The 23,574-nt window shown below is 42.5% G+C and overlaps 1 protein-coding gene across 7 annotated transcripts in view; it reads right to left on the bottom strand.

The window, feature by feature from the left end:
• Window positions 1-23,574, bottom strand: part of LOC129718573 (uncharacterized) — a 310,807-nt gene that overhangs the window by 12,700 nt on the left and 274,533 nt on the right. For 3 of the 7 annotated variants that reach the window (XM_055669465.1, XM_055669467.1, XM_055669466.1), the window contains 9 exons: window positions 4,505-4,620; window positions 4,205-4,432; window positions 3,073-3,771; window positions 2,638-2,993; window positions 2,133-2,470; window positions 1,555-1,993; window positions 756-1,159; window positions 577-635; window positions 115-438 (listed from right to left, as the gene is read on the bottom strand). In XM_055669465.1, coding sequence (XP_055525440.1) covers window positions 115-438; window positions 577-635; window positions 756-1,159; window positions 1,555-1,993; window positions 2,133-2,470; window positions 2,638-2,993; window positions 3,073-3,771; window positions 4,205-4,432; window positions 4,505-4,620 — 2,963 coding nt within the window. The remainder of the gene's footprint in view (window positions 1-114; window positions 439-576; window positions 636-755; window positions 1,160-1,554; window positions 1,994-2,132; window positions 2,471-2,637; window positions 2,994-3,072; window positions 3,772-4,204; window positions 4,433-4,504; window positions 4,621-23,574) is intronic. The other 4 variants (XM_055669469.1, XM_055669470.1, XM_055669468.1 and 1 more) reach the window with 3 other exon arrangements.

Genomic DNA, 23,574 nt, shown 5'->3' with positions numbered 1-23,574 from the left:
TAATTCTTGCTTTGTGTTTGGTGGTGGTGTAATTTCTAGTTCGATTAGTGAGTTTTAGAGGGGGGTGAGGATAAGGTGTCAAAGCAAAGGTAGGAGTAAAAACGGGAACAAAACCTTTCCGAAGTAGCCATCCTGTTCCTCATCGTCTTCTTCGTTGTAGTCGTCAACTTGGCCGATTCGGGTGTAGGAGTAGCTACCGAAGGAGGAACTTTGCTTGCCAGTAGAAGAAGAAGAAGTCGTCGGAGGTACGCGTCGTTGTGTCGGAGTCGTAGCCGTCTTAGTCGTAGCTGAGAGTCGGTTCAGCTTGTAGCTTAGCAAGCGCTGGAAAAGGTCAGAGTCGGCACAGGCAAATCGCGGCGGTGCCTCGGGTTGCGTGGTAGAAGCTGTTAGTGTAAATGACGATGATGGTGACGGCGCTGGAAGGATAAGGTTCGGGGGCTTTTGGGGCGGGTTAAATGGAATAGTTTGGATGTTAAAGTTTGGAAGAAAAATAAAAATTATTTGATCATCTGGTTGTTGTTGATGTTGTTGTTGCTGGTGTAAAAACGGGAGGCTGGCCGTAGCAAGACAACCTACCTCGCCAGTATCATCGTCGGAGTCGAACAGCTGGGTTTCCTTGGTGAGTGTTCCCAATGCTGGCATCGTTTTATGAGCAGGGATAGAAACAGGATTTCGTATTTAAATGAGTGAATCGAGAGGGAAAGATGGGCGTGAGCTTTTTGGTGGTCGGGCGAAGGCAAAGTGTTGTGTTTTACCTTTGCTAGATCGTTGTGCATATTCGCGAGTTGACGTCAATGATTCGGTCGACGAGGAACTGCTCGCCACCGGGTGTCGATAGAGTGGTCGTCGTCTGGGACTTTTTCTGGTCGGAGTGGTGCAAGTTAGCTTGGAGCCCACCGAATGCTGAACGGAGGCACTGTCCTTGTGGGGGATATCCAGTAAGATCGAGGTCGACTTGGAAGGTGAAAGTGAGGGTCCGGAACGTGAGCTGCGTCGTTCTCTCCTTCTACCGGTGCTTTTGCGGTGATGAGTCGTAGAGCTACCCTTACCGTCCGACGAAGGGAAATCGTACAGACCGTCGGAGTCGGTAAATGGAAGCTGTTGATCTTTTTTACCGTAGAAAAGAGAAGAGAACCGTTCCATACTGGCGGTTCGTTCACTAGAAAACGGAAGAACAGTTGGATCGTGAAGCACTGGGCTGTTTTTTTTTGTTGGTTTATGTGTGGTACAGTGTCTAGTTGAGGATATTCGTTAGTGGGTGTTATACATAGCAAGATGGCTGAACTTCTCATTCAATCTTATTGCATTTCAAAGCTAGGTAAACAAAATAGGTAAATAGAGGTTTGGTGCTAAAAGAGGATCCGTTGAGGGTGCATTGAGTGAGTCGTAAGAAAATACATGAAGCATAATATTTACCGCTGAGCAACGCTTGGTTTATGTGTTTGTTTTCTGGGTACCGGACACTACTAATTTCTACGAGAAGTTCAACCTTCGAGCGCGCACACACACACCGTTGCCTACATCTGAACACGGTTCGTGTGCTTCGTCAGTTACCTAAGGGGACTCTCGGATCGCGACGAGACCGGCGACAGTTTATCGAACCCACTCTCGGACTGTATCACGATGGACGGTAGCTGCAGTTGCGACATGGACGCCGTTTCCTGGTTGAGAATAGATCGGCCATTCTCGATCAACTCTTTGCCGATAAAAACCTCCAGCTCTTTGGCACTTTTGATTTCACCATCTTCGATCTTCTCGTCCAGATGGTCCGTGCCGATGCCTTCGTCGTTCGACTCGAGCAGAGGATCATCGGAGAGGGTTTCCGAGTCGGATCGCTGGCGGAAAGAGGACGATTCGTTTCTGTCGCTGGTACCTCCGGCTACTGTTCCACTACCGCTGCCGGAATCGTTGTGTTTCTTCAGTATCGATGTTTGCCGACCTCGGTTCGCTCCAAGCATAGAGCTCAACCCAGGATAGCCGTTACCCGGAGGGCCTATCGTCGCGAAATAGTAACCGGTTAAGAAGGAGTCGCAAGCGGGAGGAGAAGAAAGGAAATAAAGTTAATCTCGACGCGAATGGTCGCCAGGGGTGGTATAAAGGGGATCAAGGGGGTAACAGTCGGGGATTCTCACCTGAGCCTGGATCCTCCATTTCACTGGGACAAAGCGGATTGTTGGACCCGCACCTACTGGGACCGGGACTAGCCATACTAGAGTAGCCGGATGAACTAAGGTTACTTTCAGAGGGCGCACGATCGCCCCGAGTACACATCGAAAACGGGCTGAGATAGCACATTCCTACTGAACTACCGGTCACGCCAAGTCTGGTGGCGCCGTTCGGTTTACCTGTTGCTGCCGGTGACATGCAGTCTGCGTCCGACTCGAGCTCACTCATATTGGAGGTGATCGTAATCATCGGGGGCTCGAAGGGAAGATCAAGAGACCCTGGCTTCTCCCATTGTTTAAGCAATCTGCAAGAATGGGGTGTCATTTGATTAAAGTACGGGGTGGGGGGTCTACAACAACAAGCGGCACACGCACGCGTACACCTACACACACAAACAAACATACATATGACAATTACAGTTACAGACAACATCGATCACCAACCACGGATTAAGCGATAGTGTAAGCGCACCTTTTCTGTTGTTGTTTATTGGGGAAGAGAAAACTGGTTTCTCCGATGCTGGCACGCTGGGGAGGCGGCGACCCGGGAAACATGATCACCTGCGAGCGTTCCTTCGTTGGGCTCGGCTGTTGGATAATGAGCTCGGGAATCACCAAATCGCGGGGCCGTTCCGCTCTTTCCCGTTTCGGAGTCGGCGGATGAACATCGATCGAGATACAGGTTTGGGGGGGAGTTTTGTGACTCTTGGTCGAACCACCACTGGAGCTGAGGGAATCGCTGTGAGAGGACATATTCATCGGGGTGGAGGAATCGGTATCCGATTCGGGGTGATTGATTTCGATTGTGATTTCATTTGGTTTCGAGTTCTGCGAAACGATCAGAAAAGGGGAATTAAGTTCGTTGTGATAAGAGGAGAAGGGGACGTGACTTAGCTTGAAAACTTACATTGTAGCCGGAATAGTCGCCACTGAACGTCACCGACATCGACTCATCATACGCGTTCTGGGAGGAGCGAATTCGGTGCGGCCGCGGCATGATCGGTGTCAACGCGGGTGATGGAATTGGTGTTGGCATTTCTCTAATTGGGGATAGGCACTTGTTATTAATCGAGGGTATCTCCAGCAGTATAGTGGGCGGGTGCATCTGCGTAGTAGTAGTAGTAGTAGTCGAGGATGTTGTTTTGTGAGCGCTAAGTGCATCGAGTACGGGTACTTCAATCGTACTCTGGCGATAGAATACGGGTGAGTCCGGTGCGCCACTAGAAAAGCTGACCGGGGTGTGGATGGACGACGTCGAGGAGTCATCATCGCCCGCCACGTCATCCTGCGGACTGGACGCCGTCGGCGTCGTGGATGGTGAGATCACGATGGACGATGGCAGATTTATTCCGGCACTCGAAGTGGCAAAGTTTTTAAACATAGCCAGAATTGAATCGGCACTGGACACCTTCGGCCGTACCCGCCGATGAGCCCGCAAACCAAAATCATGCAAAGCAAGCTCGGAGCTGGACAGCGAGTCGCTTCCCTGGTTCGAGGAAGTGCTGTGCGGCGAACGAATTTCGTTTGTGCTTGGCGACTGCGGTACGGAATTTGCGCGATGCGTAACTTCGGTCGGAAGACTTAAAGCACTACAATGTTTTGTTCCCTTTTGGCAAAGAAATAAATATAGGATATTTTGTTTTTGATTTTCGAATGTTCTGTTTCCGTTTCTGTGCAATTTTGTTAGTGTTGTTGCTTTCTCAACAATCCGATAGTGACGTTTGCATTGGTTCAGTAAAAACACAGCAATACAACAGATATTTACTCGAAACAGAAACGAAAAAGAGTACGAAACAACTGCCAATTGAACGATAGAAAATTTTTAACAGGAGCGTATAAAAAACATCCAAACAAAACTCAAACAAGAGGAAAATCGAATCGTAAAACTGCATTAATAGGTAATAGTAAACGATACAAAACGCCAGTTTGCTCCGAAGAGAACCAACATAGAAGCTAAGAATCGTCAATAAATCAATTACTCAAGCAAACTGGATCAAAGTGTGTTAGTGGTAACAGGACGCACGAGGGTTGGTACTTACGTTGGTGAGATCGTCTGATCCGCTGCTAATTTCAGCGGATACCTTACTGAGAAGCCGTGCGAAGGTAACTTTCTTCTCGAGCTTCGGGTCCGATATCTGGCGCACGATCGACGAAACGGACAGCGAATGGTCGGAGAAGGTGGTCTCCTTAATGTCCGATTCGGACTCGGCGTGATTCACCTTCAGTCGGTTCTCCGACAGCTGAATCAGTTCACCAAGGCTTACCTGCTGCTGACGTGAACGAGAAAGAAAGAGACAAGCAGTGCAATCCAGAGCAAAAAGGTAGAACCATTCACTCACCTTGGTAGCGGAGTTCGGGGCAGGCGATACCAGCTGCTGCAGTATCTGTTTCTTTTCGTTGACATTTTTCTTGGTTGGCGTGGAGTTGTTTCGTTTCTTTCGGGGTGATGGCGTACCTATAAGTGGACAGTAAAATTTCATGTCAAAACTCATCCCAATCCGCTAAGTACCGTGTGAAGCAGTATGATACGAAATAATAACTCTAATATGTCAAGCGTTCTACAGAAAACAAAAAAGAAATCTGTGGCATGCCACTACGTGGTTAACATTATGCTAAGTGAAAGTAAATCAACACATCAAAGTCATAGTAAGTTCAGTCGGTAGTGAACTCAGTTCTAAATACTACAACAGTAGTGACAGTTGTGGAATCATTTCGAACACAAAAACATAGAGCTAATCAACCAAATTGAGAAAGAAACCAAAAAATCACATGTGTGTTAACCGAAACTATACAGATGGTGAATTTCTGGTGCATTTTGCCTGCCAGCAGCCGCGGTTTGTTTACGTAACTTTTTCTTTTGTACAGACAAATTGATTTTAGTACATCCGAGAGAGATGCTTGCTCTTGGTCTCTCAACTGTTATTGTTGCGATAAGGAGCAGGATTTTAGTATCTACTGGCTTGGTGTGATAACGAGATGAAGGGCATCTAACGGTGTGTATGACGGATTATGAGAGGATTCAGCTTAGGTATTCAAACACGAGCACATTGAAACAAGGAAACGCCCATGGCGGAATTGCATTCCATGCAAATGGTTCCCATTTTTCACTTTTACTTTACCTTGAGACCAAATAACTTGAGACCAAATACCAAATATCAAATAGTAATTACTATGAAGAATTTGAAGAATAACATAAAACTTAAGAATCGGTATGCCATCGAAAAAGGAAAACCAAATTTGGAAACTCGGTACTCGGAGTTAAGAAGTCTACCAGCATGCGCGGGTATTGAATCCAATAACGAGAAGGAGGAGTTCTATGAGCTCCTCGAAGAGACGTTCATTGAGTGCCCAGGACATGATATCAAGATCTTTATTGGAGAAGCAAATGCGCAAGTCGGGCAGGATCCCTAATTAAAATAGGGAGGTTTGCTCTCAGAAAGACTGATCTGTTCGATGATAAACACTTTTCCAGAGTCACAGACGAAGGCAGATACAGTAGAACATACAGCGGATATCAACTGAAAGAACAACTGCAGAGTACTGGCATGAAGATAATAAGCGGATCCATCTGCGAGTTGGAGGAGACCTGAACGTACAGCATTACAGCCCGAGAAGATTATTTCGAGCCACATCCAATGAGTGGTTTTAAACCGCTCCAGAGTTCGCATATTGCCTATGGCTGTGACGTGTCCGAGTGGAGGAAGATATCGAGCAGCAAGAGCGGCTGAAAAAAACTCCATCACCTAAAGAAACGTCGGAATTGAAAGCGCGTTCTTGTGGAGGCGTGCTTCTCCAGGGCATTTACAAAACAAATCGCGAAATCGGATGGACAAGCCCTCTATGGAAGAAAGTAAGGAAAGAGCTAAAAAACTGCAAAGCAGTTGAGAAGGACGGCATTCTTGTCGAACTCTTTAAAGTCGGGAGCGACAAGCAAACTTGGGGGAGAGAATTCCTGTACCACAGACTAATACTGTGGCAGGGAGCCTTTGTTGGCAAATGTTAATGTAGCATTTGTAGGAGAACACAATTTGCAGACTTACAATCTGTTCAGAGACTTTAAAGCAGAGTACGATTCAGTTAAGAGCAATCAAACATGGTTTCCCAACAAAACTGATTCAGCTAATTCGTGCCACCCTTGACGGTTCCACATCAGCTTCACGGTAGTCGGTGAGATATCTGGAGTTTTCTCCACGGTGTATGGTCTGAAGTAGACCGTCGGGCCGTCAACATGACATGCGTCTAGATTTGGCGGACAACATCATCGGTATCAATCGTAAAGTGGTGGAAGAGGCCTTCGGACATCTCAAGAGAAAAACTGCGGGAAAAATAAGCTTTTATTAACTCTACCAAAACGAAGTACATGGTCGAGAGTGAAGGACGGTCTGCCAGTCGAATTCCCTAAAAGTGGGTTCCACGAAATATATCGGTGAGTGTGAACCAAGAATAAATATTTCTGGTTTGTTATTATTTTCATAAACACTACAATGATATCACAATGCAGCCTTGCCATCTAAGAGAGAGTTTTTTTTTCAATAGTTATAGGCCCCAAAGAAAAATGAGTATTAACAATGAAAAGACGATAGTAAAAAATTTTGACAAGAAAACTTTATAAAGGTCCCATCTTTTAAGAACTCTCTTAAAACATTTGAAACCCTTTTCTTAAGAACATCGCTTCAACAGGGAAGTATTTTCTTACTAGGATGTTGGAAAAACCCAGTCAGAAACCTACAATGTGTATCCTGGGCGGTTGTGATTTTAGCATCGAGAGAAAAATTTATCTAATTTTGGGTACCGCTGCAAGAAAGTGTAAAAGTACAAAATACCCCGATTTCGGATACTTCCCTAAAAGTGCGTACCCAACATGACAACTGCTCACCATTTGCGTTGAATATCGTTCCCGTAAGTTAGTTTAAATTCATTCGTTTTTCCGTTTGTGAACGATATAATCGTAATTAATAGGTGTAGTAATATTTTTGTCATGTTTGTGAAATAATTGTTAGGGTTCGATAGGTTGCGGTTTCCCTCTAACTGTAAAAAAGTTGTCGCTGAATGCTGACTCAGAAGTCTCGGTGGGACAGCGGGGGTAGCCATCGCGGGATAATCAGTTTAACCTCGATATCGGTACGGGACACACGCATAACAAACAAACCGAGTGTTTATTTTGTGCGTGATTTTAACTGTTTTATTTCGCAGTAGTTGTTCCGTTTGTGTACAGAGAAGATGCCGCTGGACCGTATTGAGTGTTAACGTTCTGTGTTTGCTCGCCGGAGAGGATAAACTCCGCTATAAGCAATCCTAGGCTAAGTCAAAGGAGCTGAAAACACCGCCCCGCCGAGGATTGTCGAGACAGCTGATGGAGACCGTGAGCTGCAGGAGCCCAGACGACCAACCCGGGAATCACCAGTAACGACCGCTGGAGGAAAAAAGGAAATTAACGCGATAAGTTTTTGTGTTTATTTTTATTTTGTTTGTTTTTCTTGTTGGGGACATTATACCACTGCGAACAGTACTTAGATTTATTGTGGTGATGTATTGTGGTTGTTTTACTTTCTTGGTGTTCTAGCAAAGATCCGAAAGTCCGTTAGAGGTACTTTGCCGCGCTGTAAGGGTTTCGTTGGGCAAATTTACGTGGGTGCAAAGTGACCCTGCATTACAACCCCCATCTGGAAACTGTTTCATAATAGACCGATTTTGCGCCAACTTGAACAGATGCTGGCAGCCATTTTTGACGTAGGACTACGTCTAACCGCACTATACCGAGATACATTCCGCGAAAACTAAAACCAAGATGTAACGACGGAATGAAAGATTTCAAACGGTTATACTGATGTAACCACATGATGGACCACAATAATCGATATGTCGTTGGATTGATAAAATGATGGACAATTTTGTGATTCTTCAATTTTCATTATCACTTCATTGTTAAACAGTGAAAATTGAATAAAAGTTTCAAGGTCGAATTTTCACCAACAATGTACCAATCATATGCGAGCACGCCTAGCACAGACTTCATGAATAGACACCAACTGCCTGCAGTGATATCCTGTACAGCAGTGGCAAAAAAAAATTTGACAGAATCTCCCCGTCCCAATAGGTCAACTAATGTTAGCTTCCATCAGCCTAGTCTAAATTGATGTCTTGAAGGTAAAGCTTTTTCGGAAAGTTCGTAACCACCTCCACTACCAGACAGTTTTACGTTCTGCTGTTAACAAATATGTTAATGTTAATAAAACTGATGTCTTGAAGGAGAATATGATGGCACAGGCAACAGTACTGCACCAAGTAATGTATGAACAGAGCGCTGGTTCCTCGTCGTCTATCAGTGCAGGAAAACTTGATATTCATTTTTGTGCAGTGAAAACTACATTGCCACTGTTGCCAAGTGAAAACTACATTGCCACTGTTGACGCACAGTGGGGCGTGGAACACAATCGAATTGCCATTTGAATTGTCTTCTTCTTCTTCTTGTTTCGTATAGCAGCAAATATCAGAATTCAATATGGTTTTTCGGATGTCGCAAAATAGGCTGCGCCGCCGGGGACAACAAAATGCGTTGTTTATTTTTGAACTCTACACTCTGCCTTTTTTTAGATTTATTTAAATAACTGAATATAGGGTATTTAAAAGACAATAGAAAACCAAAATGCTCCGTACAGATCTTTGAATAGGTAGTTAAACGAGCTGTACTGATGATTATATTTTACTAGCTAAATGAATTTAGTCCAATATGACAATACTAGTTGCATCACGCGGTGGCGGTTTAGAGAAAAACCAAATTCATTTCATCTTGATATTAGAGTTCCGACGTTAGTGTTTGTATTTTTCAATTGAAATTTTTTTGAATTAGCATTTGCAAGAAAATATTACTTTCCATAACCTTACTTGTAATTGAACAACGCCATGCAAACATTAATTGCTGAGACTAATGTTGTGCATCACTCTAGCCCAGTTTATTTTCGAAGATAACGGACATATAACTTTCAAATATGGTATCTTCGTTGTTCTTTGGTATCTTGAAACTGATCAAATTTTTTTCTGTTTGATTCTGTATATTGATAAAATGTTTAAATTGACCTGAATTGAATGTTAACATGTTCATAAAATTCTATGTCAATTTCAAATTTTCTGTGAATATACATTTTCTACTTAAACTGTAATTCGTTATCGATATTTTTTCCACGAGCTTGTAATTACAGGAAAAAAATTTATGTGACATCTTTGCCGCTTTGTGATCGGTGAGTGAGCCAACTTCAACAAGACAAATAGGTATAGGAGGAAGTTTAATTTCTACTAAATCGTACTCAATTAAATATTTTATAGAAGGTTGCCTTTTCGCGCATTAAAGAAAATTCGCTGTATTAGAATGAAAGGTATTCATCAATGGTCCAGAAACCAAATTTAGGGGAAAATCAAGTATCTAACTTTTTTATTTTTGTAGATAGAAAACCATGTTTTACAATTTTATAGCTCCAGTAATTTTAAGTAACTTTGTAAAATAAAGTTTTTTTCTAAAACATTGCTATAGAGCTCTAGACCCAAATTTTCTCCTAAATTTGGTTTCTGGACCATTGTGAATGTTAAAGAGAATATTTTTTCTTCTAAGATAGAGTGCTGCAAAGAAATAATCAAAATACAGACCCCGTTCGATTTTGGCAACACCTCAGAATTTTTTCTGTTGCCAAAATCGAACCATGCCAATAATGAACGGTTTTTTTCATGACTTTTTTGACTTTTTAAATGGTCAAAGACGACCTTAACAGTAGAAATGGCCACCAATGAACTAGTTTTAGTTCCAAGTCGTTGGAGGTGTCGCTTGATGAATTTGGGCTGACGACCTAGATACTTGATATTACCACCGGAACCAAAACATCTTCCTTTTGGAAGATGTTGAGCTTAAATTGGTTAAAATAAATCAAGCAAACTACAAAAGTAAAACGAGCTTAAATCAAACATAGTTTCAAAATAAAATTATAAAATTATTGTAGTCCTACGTCAACTATGCGGTCGTGTCTTGGTTACCACCCTCCTACTATTTTTTTCTGTATGGACTCATCACTACAACTAGGGATACTTGATCAATTGTTATATCGACCAGGTGTTTTCTGTACTCCGTACTTCACATTTTTGGCACAAACTTTTGAAATAAGTGACACGCTCATCATTTATGTCTGTGCTTGTGTGTGAGGATTCACCCTTTCGTTTCAAGCTTCCTGCTTTACTAAATCAAACTTCTTTCTATCCTACCAATTTCGCCAAATTACAATTCCCTGGAGAGAGATGTCAACTAACGTTCCTCTCTAGCCATATTTCTTTCAAGTGGGACCTATTATGTTAAGATGAAGGAGTCTTATCGATATCTCGTTCTTGAGGCCAATACCGCGTCATAATCATAATTTTCTGAAGAGAACCATCACACGTTACTAAAATCAATTTTATTACCCACGACCATTCGCTTGCCGAAGCGAACTCAGTTATCTTGCGGCTACAGAGGTCCCCATCAAAAACGGTATATATTATAGTCAAAGTAAACTCAGCTGAGGATTAACGTTCGTAAATATTTGTCCTTTTAAGGCTACTTCTCACCGAGAACAATCGATCATCCAACATAAATAGCGCTAAGCGGCGATGATCCCACGGAACAAAGAAATCAACTTTCAGTTCACTGCCCTTATTCGACACATAAGCCAATATAACAACAAAAATCTGGTTGGATATACTTAGGTTAAAGACCGCTAAGCATAATAATGATATGTTGAATCTCACATCAACCCGATTTTCCGACATCACTTCCAATTTAGAACCTTTTGCAATAAAGCAAATATTTTACTTATACGCATATCAGTGATCAGTTTTGGAAAACCATCATAAGGAAAGGCCATTAGAAGCTAATCCATACTAAACTGACCACTACAAGATTCTACAGCAGAGGTGCTTTTCTGTAAAGACATGTCTTAACGATGAGCTCAAATAGTGATAGTCGTCTTAATGATAGCATTTAATGGACCATTTCAAAAGCTCCTTCCAAATTAAGAAAACTCATAGACAGGATTACTCGTTCGAGAAAAAAATTTTTTTTGAAGGACAACTCTGTGTGAACGATTAGTTGTTGATTTTTTTAGAGTATGTGAAAAATCGCTTAAGAATGTTTCTTAAATAATCGATGCCTCTTTGGATATAATCCATTGGCTTTCGGAGCTCTGAATGGCTGAAAACTACCCTCTTCCTCATTTGTACTATTATCTTCAGACGTGATACACTTGACATGTAGATCCTTAGACTTCACAGCGTTCGTCCACTACTGTCGCAGCACTAATAGGTCCTATATCATCTGCTGTGACGCCAATGCCCATCACACTGTGTGAGGAAGTACCGACATCAATAGAAGAGGTGAGGAAAAGGTCTTTTTGATTATCTTTCATCTAACAACATTGACATATGCAACACAGGTAACAAACCGACTTTTTCAAACGCGATCAGAGAAGAAGTTTTGGATCTGACATAATGCAGCCCTGCAATTTCGGAAAAAAAATCAGAACTGGCGTGTCTCGGACGAGACTTCTTTATCTGATCATAAGAACATCGTCTTTGATTGAGGGGCTGCAATAAATCATTGGCAGAATATCGCGATCCTAGGAAAACTAACTGGGATCGATATGCTAGTCACTTGAATTCTGCTGCTCCGACAAATGATAACAGAATCGACTCAATAGAGCAACTTGAAAACTTCTCTGAAACGCTAAACAAAATGATCTTAGACGCCTACAACAGCAGCTACCTGGTCAAAGTCTCGTCTTCAAACAGGGATGTGCCGTGGTGGAACTCAAAGTTGGAGCGTCTAAGGAAAACATCCCGGAAAAAGTTTAACGAAGCGAAACGTACTTCGGATTGGGCGCAGTACTGAAAAGCTCTTACCGAGTACAATAAAGAAATTAGAAAATTTAAGAGGAGAACGTGGATTCAAACGTGTGAAAGTATAGACAACACACCCACGGTTGCTAGACTCCACAAAACGCTAGCCAAGAATCACACTACTGTACTTGGCAGTCTGAAGCATCAGAATGGAGCCTTTACGAAGACTCCCGCTGACACACTGAATCTGATGATGAAAACCCATTCCCCGGATGTATGCGAGGTTTCCGCTAATGGTGAGCTGGGAGGAACATCTATAACTGTAAGAGCCACGAAAGGATGCCCTCAAGGTGGAGTACTTTCGCCACTCCTGTGGTCTCTAGTTGTGGATGACCTTCTCTGCAGCTTAGAAGATAAAGGTTTTGAAGTTGTAGGCTCCGCAGACGACATTGTCATTATGGTAAGAGGAAAGTTTGACAATGTTGTCTCGGAAAGAATGCAACTTTAACAAGCTTTACACGTAACTTATCTCTGGTGTAAAAAAAAGGGGCTGAACATCAACCCGGCAAAAGTAACAATAGTACCTTTCACTAAAAAGAGGAAACTTAAACTAATGCCTCTTAAGCTTGAGGAAAGTTCTATTCAGTTTAGCGAAAGGGCTAAATTTTTAGGATTAACTCTAGATGCGAAACTTAACTGGAACGCCCATCTTGACATTGCAGTAAGCAAAGCGGTCAGTGCGTTCTGGTTTTGTTCCAAAACGGTTGGTAGAAAATAGGGCCTAAGACCAAAAATGGTCAGATGGATCGACACATCCATCATACTTCCGAGGATAACATACGCTTCTTTAGTGTGGTGGTCCGTCAGGGGTCAACAATATTCTTCACGGACGGCTCAAAAATCGGTTCGAAAACTGGAGCGGGAATTTTCGATCCTGGTGTACAGATATCAGTGGCAATGGGCAACTGGCCTACTGTATTCCAAGCGGAGATTTACGCTATAATCGAATGTGTCAACGTTTGTCTGAAGAGAAACTACAAACATGCGATTATTTGCATTTTCTCTGATAGTCAAGCGGCACGAAAGGCTCACAAGTATACGTCAAAAATAGTGTGGGAGTGCGTTCTCTCACTGCGGAGGCTGTGTCGTATGAACTCTGTCAATTTGTACTGGGTTCCCGGGCACAGCGGCATAGACGGCAATGAAAAAGCAGACGAACTGGCAAAACATGGTTCCAACTCGCAATTTGTTGGTCCGGAACCCTTTTGCGGTATCTCAAATTGCACTATAGAAACGGAACTTAAATACTGGGAAGAGCAACGGGTGACAGCCAACTGGAGGGCTGTTAGAAGGTGTCACCAGTCGAAAAGGGTAATTACGCCAAACGGGAAAATTACTAAAAAGCTCCTAGAGCTCAACAAGTGGGCTCTTTGTACTTACACAGGACTAATAAATGGGCACTGCCCGAGTAAGTATCATTTAAAGAACATTGGTCAAGTTCAGGATGACACTTGTCGCTTCTGTAATATGGAAAGCGAAACCTCGGAACATCTACTATGCAGCTGCGGTGCATTATACATGAGCAGAATCAAATTTCTTAGCAAGGGCTGCTTGCAACCGTGTGAGATTTGGTCTGCCAATCCTGGTAAAGTAGTTGGCTTTATTAAGCACATTCTACCTGACTGGGAGCGTGCCGAGGCAACCGGCCATTCATTCTGTGCCGAACACGCATTAGTATCGGACGTGTGATCGGTGATCGCTCCGATAGAATATAAAACAAAAGACGTGTGAACAAGTGTTGGCATTGTTTGCCAGGTCGAGTGAAATAAATCCGGGTTCAAGGTCGCGCCTTTGTGCAACTGTTTCGCATCGTGACTACCAGCTGGTGCGTAAGCCGATTTGGCTGCTGGCTGAATTGTGCTACAGCAGTGGACGAGACACAAAAGAGGAAAAAGAAGAAGCCAACAGTTGACAGCGAGTTGTGTCGCTGTGCTGAGTGATCACACACCCGGCTCGCTGCTGGTGGCTGTTTGGTGCTGCTGTATTGGTGCTGCTGGCTGTAACGGCTGCAACTTCGAACGATCGGACAACCAACCTTACTGGAAGGGAGAAGTAAAAAGGTACGTGCTCTTGTCGGCGCTAGTGCGCTAGACTTAGCGGGATGGATGTAGATCCCTCGCCTCCCGCGCCACCATCCCCGAACCCCTCTAACCCTGACCCTTCTGTTACCCCCTCCCCTGTTCATTCTTCAGTCCCCCCTCGCCCCAGGCTTTACCCAGACGGAGCCCAGGGCAGCTATACTGTCTATTTTCGGCCAAAGGCGGGACCGAAATCGAAACAGTTGAACCTCTTGCAGATTTCTAAAGACCTGACGAAGGAGTACAAGGGCTTGACCGAAATTTCCAAGGTCCGGCCTAACAAGCTCCGTGTCGTGGTCAGTGATCTGGCACAGGCCAACGATATAGCTTGCTCTGAGCTCTTCACACGCGAGTATCGCGTTTACATACCCGCACGAGACGTGGAGATCGACGGTGTCATAACCGATTCGAGTCTGTCCGTCGAGTGTATACTGGAAAGTGCCAGAGGGTGCTTTAAGAACAAAACCTGTCCCGATGTAAAGGTGCTCGATAGCAAGCAATTGCGGTCAGCATCGATCATCGGTGGCAAAACAGTATACACCCCGTCAGACTCGTTTCGAGTTACGTTCGCCGGGTCAGCGCTACCAAGCCACGTCTCGATCCACCGGGTTCGTCTCCCTGTGCGATTATATGTGCCTCGCGTCATGAACTGCCTGAATTGTAAGCAGTTGGGCCACACCGCCGCCTGCTGCTGCAATAAGGCACGTTGTGGCAAGTGTGGGGAGAATCATGCGGATGATTCCTGCAGTAAAAATGCTGAAAAATGCATTCACTGTGGGGAGAGTCAGCATGAGCTCTCGACATGTGCGGTGTACATGCAGTGCAGGGATAAAATAAAGAGGTCTCTCAAAGAGCGTTCGAAGCGTTCTTACGCTGACATGCTAAAGAAGACCGTTACCACTTCTCCCATTGCATCAAACCCTTATGATCTGTTGTCCTCTGATGAAACCGATTCTGACGATTCACCAGCGGGAACATCTTACGCCAATCCTGGGGAGCCTAGAAAGAGGAAAAAAATTTCCTCTCCTAAACTTCCCAGAAAAGATCCTAAGATTTCTCAAAGTGAAATGAAAGTTACAAGCAAACCAAACAGTGCTGCGGAAAAACCGAAGCAAACTCCTCCTGGGCTTGCAAATTTAAAGTCCCAGAAAGAGTTCCCAGCACTGCCAGGAACATCTAAAACCCCAGTTGTTTCTTTTGCACATCCAGTTGATGAAACAAACCCTGGATTAGTGAAATTTTCTGACATTGTGGACTGGTTTTTTGAAACTTTCAATGTACCCGATCCAATTAAAATTTTTCTTACAGCATTTCTCCCAACAGTTAGATCATTTTTGAAGCAGTTGACGGCCCAATGGCCCCTCCTTGCAGCGATTGTATCCTTCGAGGCCTAATTCAACTGCGTATATGAAGGATTCTATCTCTGTCTTACAGTGGAATTGTAGAAGTATTTTACCAAAAATTGATTCGTTTAAAGTTTTGATAAATAAAAACAAATGCGATGCATTTTCCCTTTGTGAAACTTGGCTTACTTCAAATATTGATCTCAACTTCCATGATTTTAATATTATTCGCCTTGATCGAGACACCCCATATGGAGGAGTACTTTTAGGGATTAAAAAGTGCTATTCTTTCTATCGTATTAACCTCCCCTCGATTCCAGGCATCGAAGTTGTCGCATGTCAAATGACAATACAAGGTAAAGAGCTTTGTATTGCCTCAATATATATTCCTCCCAGAGCACAGGTTGGGCAACGGCTGCTCTTTGATTTAATAGAACTTCTTCCCTCGCCACGTTTGATTTTGGACTCTCATGGCGTGGCTTGGGGTTCCCCTTACAATGATAACCACTCCTCTTTAATCTATAACCTTTGCCATGACTTCGACATGACTATTTTAAACAACGGCGAAATGACACGTATCCCGAAACCTCCAGCGCGCCAAAGCGCTTTGGATCTATCCTTATTTTCGACGTCGCTACGATTGCACATGGAAGGTAATCCTCGATCCTCACGGTAGCGACCATTTGCCTATTCTAATTTTAATTTATAACGGGTCAACTCGCATGCGACCAGTTGACATTCCGTATGACCTCACACGGAATGTCGATTGGAAGTTATACGAGGAAATGATTTCAAAAGCGGTCGATTCGATTCAACATCATCCACCACTTGAAGAATACAACCTCCTCGCGGGCTTGATTCTCGACGCCGCGTTGCAAGCCCAAACGAAGAAATATCCCGGCGTAACGATTGAAGAACGGCCTCCCACTCCGTGGTGGGACCAAGAGTGCTCCGATGTCTACACGCAAAGATCCGACGCGTATCTGACCTTCCGGGATACAGACGATGCCGACGACTTTAAACGTTATTCGGAGCTTGATACCAAGTTTAAAAGCTTGTCTATGGCAAAAAAACGCGAATATTGGCGTCGGTTTGTGAACGAGACGTCGAGGGAGACATCGATGAGCACTCTTTGGAACACAGCCCGAAGAATGCGGAATCGCGTAACGGTCAACGAAAGCGAGGAGTCTTCAAGTCGGTGGATATTTGATTTTGCCAGGAAAGTATGTCCGGACTCTGTTCCTGAGCAAAACATTGTTCGCGATGCGTCTCCGGGCCACGACGCGATAGAATCACCTTTTACGATGGCAGAATTTTCAGTTGCCCTCCTGTCCTGTAACAATAACGCGCCTGGGTTAGATAGAATCAAATTCAACTTGTTGAAGAATCTACCCGGCAATGCCAAGAGGCGCTTGTTGAACTTGTTCAATAAGTTCCTGGAGCAAAACATTGTACCGCAGGATTGGAGGCAAGTGAAGGTGATCGCCATCCAAAAACCAGGGAAACCAGCTTCTGATCACAACTCTTATAGGCCGATTGCAATGCTATCCTGTATCCGGAAATTGATGGAAAAAATGATACTCCGTCGTTTAGACCATTGGGTCGAATCAAATGGCCTACTATCGGATACTCAATTTGGCTTCCGCCGTGCCAAAGGGACGAATGATTGTCTTGCGCTGCTTTCAACAGATATTCAGCTGGCGTATGCTCGCAAAGAACAAATGGCGTCTGCGTTCTTGGACATTAAGGGGGCTTTTGATTCCGTTTCTATTGACATTCTTTCGGGCAAACTTCACCGACAAGGATTTTCTCCAATTTTAAACAATTTTTTGCACAATTTGTTGTCCGAAAAGCACATGCATTTTACGCACGGCGATTTGGCAACTTTTCGCATTAGCTACATGGGTCTTCCCCAGGGCTTATGTTTAAGCCCCCTTCTTTACAATTTTTATGTAAATGACATCGACGAATGTCTTGCAAATTCATGCACGATAAGACAACTTGCAGACGACAGTGTAATCTCTGTTACAGGAGCCAAAGCTGCCGATTTGCAAGGACCATTGCAAGATACCTTGGACAATTTGTCTGCTTGGGCTTTACAGCTAGGTATCGAATTATCTCCGGAGAAGACTGAGATAGTAGTTTTTTCTAGGAAGCATGAACCTGCTCAGCTTCAAACACAATTAATGGGTAAAACGATTTCTCAGGTTTTGGTACACAAATATCTTGGTATCTGGTTCGACTCTAAAGGCACTTGGGGTTGTAACGTGAGGTATCTGATGAAAAAATGTCAACAAAGAGTGAATTTTCTTCGTACAATAACCGGACAATGGTGGGGAGCCCATCCAGGAGACCCTATAAGGCTTTACCAAACAACGATATTGTCTGTTATTGAATACGGGTGTTTCTGCTTCCGCTCCGCAGCAAACACACATCTGATCAAACTGGAGCGAATACAATATCGTTGTTTGCGTATCGCCTTAGGTTGCATGCAATCGACCCATACGATGAGTTTGGAGGTCTTAGCTGGAGTACTACCATTGAAAAACCGCTTTTGGAGCCTGTCTTCTCGTATTCTTATCAAATGTGAGGTCTTGAACCGTCCCGTGATTGAAAATTTTGAAAGGTTAATCGAACTTAATTCTCAAACCCGTTTTATGACATTGTATTTCCATCACATATCCCAAAATATTAACCCTTCTTCGAATATTCCAAATCGTGTCGACTTATCAAATACTTCTGATTCTACTGTGTTTTTCGATACATCCATGATAGAAGAAACTCGTGGAATCCCGGATCATTTACGCGTGCAGCAGATCCCCAAAATTTTTTCCAATAAGTATCGAAACATCAACTGCAACAATATGTTCTACACTGACGGATCACTTCTTGATGGGTCCACTGGCTTCGGTATTTTCAATAACAATTTAACCGTCTCCCATAAGCTTGATAATCCTGCTTCTGTTTACGTCGCAGAATTGGCTGCAATTCAGTACACCCTAGGGATTATCGAAAAAATGCCCACGGACCATTATTTCATCTTTACGGACAGTCTCAGTTCCATTGAGGCTCTCTGATCGATGAAAGATGTTAAGCACTCTCCGTATTTCCTGGGGAAAATACGGGAACATCTGAGTGCTTTATCCGAAAAATCGTATCAAATTACCTTAGCGTGGGTCCCTTCTCACTGCTCGATACCGGGCAATGAGAAAGCGGACTCTTTGGCTAAGGTGGGCGCAACAAACGGTGATATTTATGAAAGACCAATTGCTTTTAATGAATTTTTCGCACTTGTACGTCAGAATATGATCATCAGGTGGCAAAATGCTTGGACCAGAGGGGAACTGGGAAGGTGGTTACATTCCATAATCCCCAAGGTGTCGACGAACCCGTGGTTCAAGGGGTTGGATGTAGGTCGGGATTTCATTTGCGTGATGTCCCGGCTTATGTCCAATCACTATAGATTTGACGCGCATCTCCGTCGTGTTGGGCTCGGGGAAAGTGGTATATGTACCTGTGGTGAGGGTTATCACGACATAGAGCATGTGGTTTGGTCATGCCCTGTACACCGTGACGCCAGGTCTAAATTAATAGCTTCCCTGCAGGCCGAAAGTAGGCAGCCGGCTGTTCCTGTTCGTGATCTCTTGGCGAGCCGTGACCTATCCTACATGTCCCTTATATACGTTTTCCTGAAATCCATCCACGCCCCAGTTTAATCCTATTCCCTTCCGCCTACATCCAACCAAACGACGAGAATACGTTAAGACCCCGGATCCGGAAACAGCAACTAGACCCGCACGATACTCTCAGGTCCCGAGGGAGACAACCCAATATGCCAGTCCGTAATATCTTGGCCCAGCAGCGGAACATATTCAATATGCTGCTTACCTATGGCGATGGAAAACCATCAAACAACAAATCAGTGCTTTTAATGCAAAACATTCTAGCTTAAGTTAGATTTAGTTTCAGCTCGTAGTCGGCAGCGAGGATAAAAAATTTGCTTTTAGTTATTAAGATACTTTAGAAAGTAAGCTACCAGATATAATTGGCGCCGTTAAACATTAAATTGTATTTGTGCCGTGTCAAATAAATTATAGATGAAGAAAAAAAACCGGCCATTCATTCGATAAATAGTGGGTGTCTGGTTTTCTACATGGTACGTATAGTAATGGGGATATACTACAATAGTTCTAATTAATGGACGCAGTAGTCTAGTTCCACTACAAATAATAATAAAAAAATAAAATAGACTTCACCAAAATTGTCTAGTGTCATTTAGTAGAAATTCGTATTCCAAGGTTTGTTTAGAGGATTTCAGAGCTCTCTTATTAACCTTTCGTGTAATTTTGAAGACTTGTACTCCAAGCCATTCTGCAATTCTTACGTTAATTTTCGAGTTTCGTATGTTACGTACCTCGATTTGACTGAATTGTTCCTTATGGCCAAGTTCCTTTGTAGGCCTGCATTTCAGCAGCATCGCCCGGGATCAGTAGGGCTCTGCTAATGTCCCTTCATTAGAAACTCGCCAGTTTTCAACTTCACGAGCATAATTATGTATTTAGATTGTTGGCTTACAACAATTGGACCCTATTTAAAATGTGAAAATTCCTAAAACAGACGTACTCCCCCGGATCTCAACCTCTAGCATTAATATTTTAACTGCCTCGAATCATATGATGGCCATTTGCACCACTGCCCACAAATACAGGTTAACTTTTGTTTTCACACTAAGACACGACGTCTCTATAGTATAAGTTTAGAAAAAACACCCGTGGTTTCATAATATTCATAGATCTTGAGACAGCGTACGATTTAGTTAAGCGCTAAGATTTCATTTAAATCGGGTTCAAACACGATACACCAATAAACATCATTGAGTCCAATATACTACGGCAGTCAACAGTGAGTTGAAGAGTGAATCGCTCATTATCCTACTCATTAGCAAGATTTGTCGAGCAGTTCTCGCAATAAATCATATACCTATAGGTTGGAGCCGAAAGAAAGTTATTTGCAATTTCCGAAAGATTTTCCGATCAAAACAGTCCTCTTTGGATGGCGATTGAGTTAAGCAAACTTCAACTTGATCATTATTTGATAGGTATAATCGGGAGCACTGTTGAAACTGCATTAGACGCATTGCTTATTATTAAAAGAGCTTTCGTTTGATTTAGCAAATTATAAGGGAATTTATCCACGAATGCTATACTGCATTAGTTGTGTTTTAAAACACATGATTGGAAGGAGGTTTCAGGAGCGAATAAAAGCACCCTAGAAACAAATAAGTCAAACATATAAATCCTTAATCTAGCTGCCCAAATAAAAAAACAGCCGCATCGACTGAGCTAGACGAACTGTAAAGGCTGTGAAGTTATCAGAATACAGGTTTTATATCTTGTAGCCGCGTGATTTTAAGCAACTTTGTTTAAAAAGTGTTTTTTTACTTTGAAAATACCTTTTATGCTCTATTCTTTAAAGATGAACAAAGATTTTTTTTCTAAAAAAAATTATTTAAATTTTCATATCAAACTGCTTTTGAAAGACTTTTAGAGATTTTTAAAATGCATATTTGATTCCTCGGTATTTTTACCTAAAATTAGAGTAAATTACCTTTAATTTGATCATAGAGTTTCGAAAATTGATTAATTGGTTCATGAGCTAAGATTTTTTAAAGAGAAATTGTATGGAGATTAATCCCAGAAATTAAGAGCGCAATTGTAGCACTTTGAGTGACCAATTCCAAAATAGGGTGGCCAGAAAAAACGACTATATTCGATACATTTTATTTTCAAAAATAACAATGTCAGTGTTAAGAAAAAAACATCAAGGCCATTCCATGTCAAGTGTCCGAGGAACTGCATCGAACATTTCCGATTTCGACCAAAATTTGTGAGCCGATGTATTTTGGGCCGGAACTTTTAAGTACAAAGTGTTGTACCGATTGGTGGACCCCTCGGCCACTGGGACTGCCTCATCTTTTTGCGTATTTAGCAAAACACCTTTTTTATTGTGTGAATATCTCGGGACCCTAGAGAGCTGCAGGTGATATTGACATATCATTTTGAAGGGTTTTAGATGTAGATTAGAACTACGTGATCAATTTTTTTCTACAGTGTTGCCAACATTGCATTTTTTCGATTCAAAACTTAATTTGCAATTTCCTCAAAATACCCCCCCCCTTCGATTTTGATTCCGACCACGCCAATGTGTTCATCAGACGATTTTACATAGGATTCACTTATAAGCCAGAAACAAAATGTAGCGTTCCAGAGATACAGCATTTTCAAAATTGCAAGATTTTGGATTTTGTCTACGCACAAAAGCGCTTCTCCATAAATTGCTGCAATCTTAATGGTATCTTAGCAGGCGTTTGTGTAATCGAAGAGATGTACCTTGAAGGAGCATCCGTTAATGATGTAACGCAAAAATTCCCGCTCTAGAATCATTTTCACGAAAGGTTACAGGAGAGTTTTGGCTACACTTTTCGTATTTAAATTCAAACTGTTTTTTGTTAAATGTAGACTTTTGTCCATGATTCGAATTTTGAAACCAACTTGTGACATTGATAATAACTTGAAAAAAAATGCTGATTTCAGATTTCATTTCATAATTTTGCATATTTACATTCAAGACCACATGTTCAAACAAATCTCCGAACGCATCCAAAATATTTTATCATAACCGAATATCTCAATTTGCTCATAGAGCTATGATAGGGGTGAGGCGTTTGTTATAGTTCTACGAAATTATCTATAGAGGTCTGACTTTGTGACGAAATGCTACGGTGGAAGAGGGGGAAGGGGGTAAAAAAAATCAAAAAAAACTACGTCATTTATGCATGCTCCCTTAGTAGCAAGTAAACCTCATCACGTAAGCTGCTGTGATAACCAATACCGTTTTCCAGCGACACAAATTTGTTTTAAATACAATCCAATTAAATACACCATCTTCAAGAATGAAATGACTGCACCCATGATGAGATACATTGTTTATAATTTTGAAATTATAGCAAACCTTATATCAGGAAAAAACTTGACCATTCGCCTGTTAGGAAACGGTTTCAATTTTAGAGAGGATAATTTCTACAATGTGATAAACCAATAAAATGAAGCTTCATGTGAAAAGTGTAACCAAAACTCTCCTGTAACTTTTCGTGAGAATGACTCTAGAACGGGAATTTTTGCGTTACATCATTGACGGATGCTCCTCTTAGGAGCAACTCTTCGATTACACAAACGCCTGCTAGGATACCATAAGGATAGCAGCAGTTTATGTGTATGTATATGACAAAATCCAAAATCTTGCAAATTTGAAAATGCTGTATCTCTGCTCGATATGGATAAATGCTGCTATGAATGCTCCGAGCCAATCAAAAACCTAAATCTGATTAAATGCCATTTATGTGATCGTGTTGCCCATATAAAATGCTTCGGGTGGATTCGCTCGAATCTCGACTTTGTCAACGGGCAAACAAACTTGTTGTGGTTCTGTGCAGATTGTCTGAAAGCTGTTGATCAGCTGAAAGGGCAAGCGGCACCTGATATTAACAATACTGTGATCTCATCTGTTTCTGATTTGATCAACTGTTGTATGAATGGCATTAAAGATGAGCTTGGTCAAACCAATGCTTTAATTAAGTCTGTCTCGGAAAAGATACATTCTGTGTTGACTACGTCCGTTCAATGCAGCAGCCGCTCAACTAAGCGCCCGAGAATAATTTCTCCAGATGAAACTCCAAAACTGCCCAAAAGCGCAAAAAAATTACTCAGTGGAACGCGATCGGCTGAGAATATAAACGAAATCGTTGAGACCGTGCCCAAGCCACCAGAAAAATTTTGGTTGTACCTCTCACGCATTGCCCCGCACGTCTCTGAAGAGGACGTTGCTGCACTTGTGCAGGAATGTATGCCTGGCGCTCAACCGTTCGTCAAGAAATTAAAAAAGAAAGATGCTGATTTGAAATCGTTCGCTTATGTTTCATTTAAAGTCGGCGTCGATTTACATATGAAAGATAATGCGCTTGATCCATCTACTTGGCCAAAAGGAATATATTATCGTGCCTTCGAGGATCAAAGGAAT

The sequence above is a fragment of the Wyeomyia smithii genome, chromosome 1 (assembly GCF_029784165.1).
Source record: "Wyeomyia smithii strain HCP4-BCI-WySm-NY-G18 chromosome 1, ASM2978416v1, whole genome shotgun sequence".
In the NCBI taxonomy this organism is placed as follows: Eukaryota; Metazoa; Arthropoda; class Insecta; order Diptera; family Culicidae; genus Wyeomyia; species Wyeomyia smithii.
This window is presented reverse-complemented; position numbering and strand designations above follow the sequence as displayed.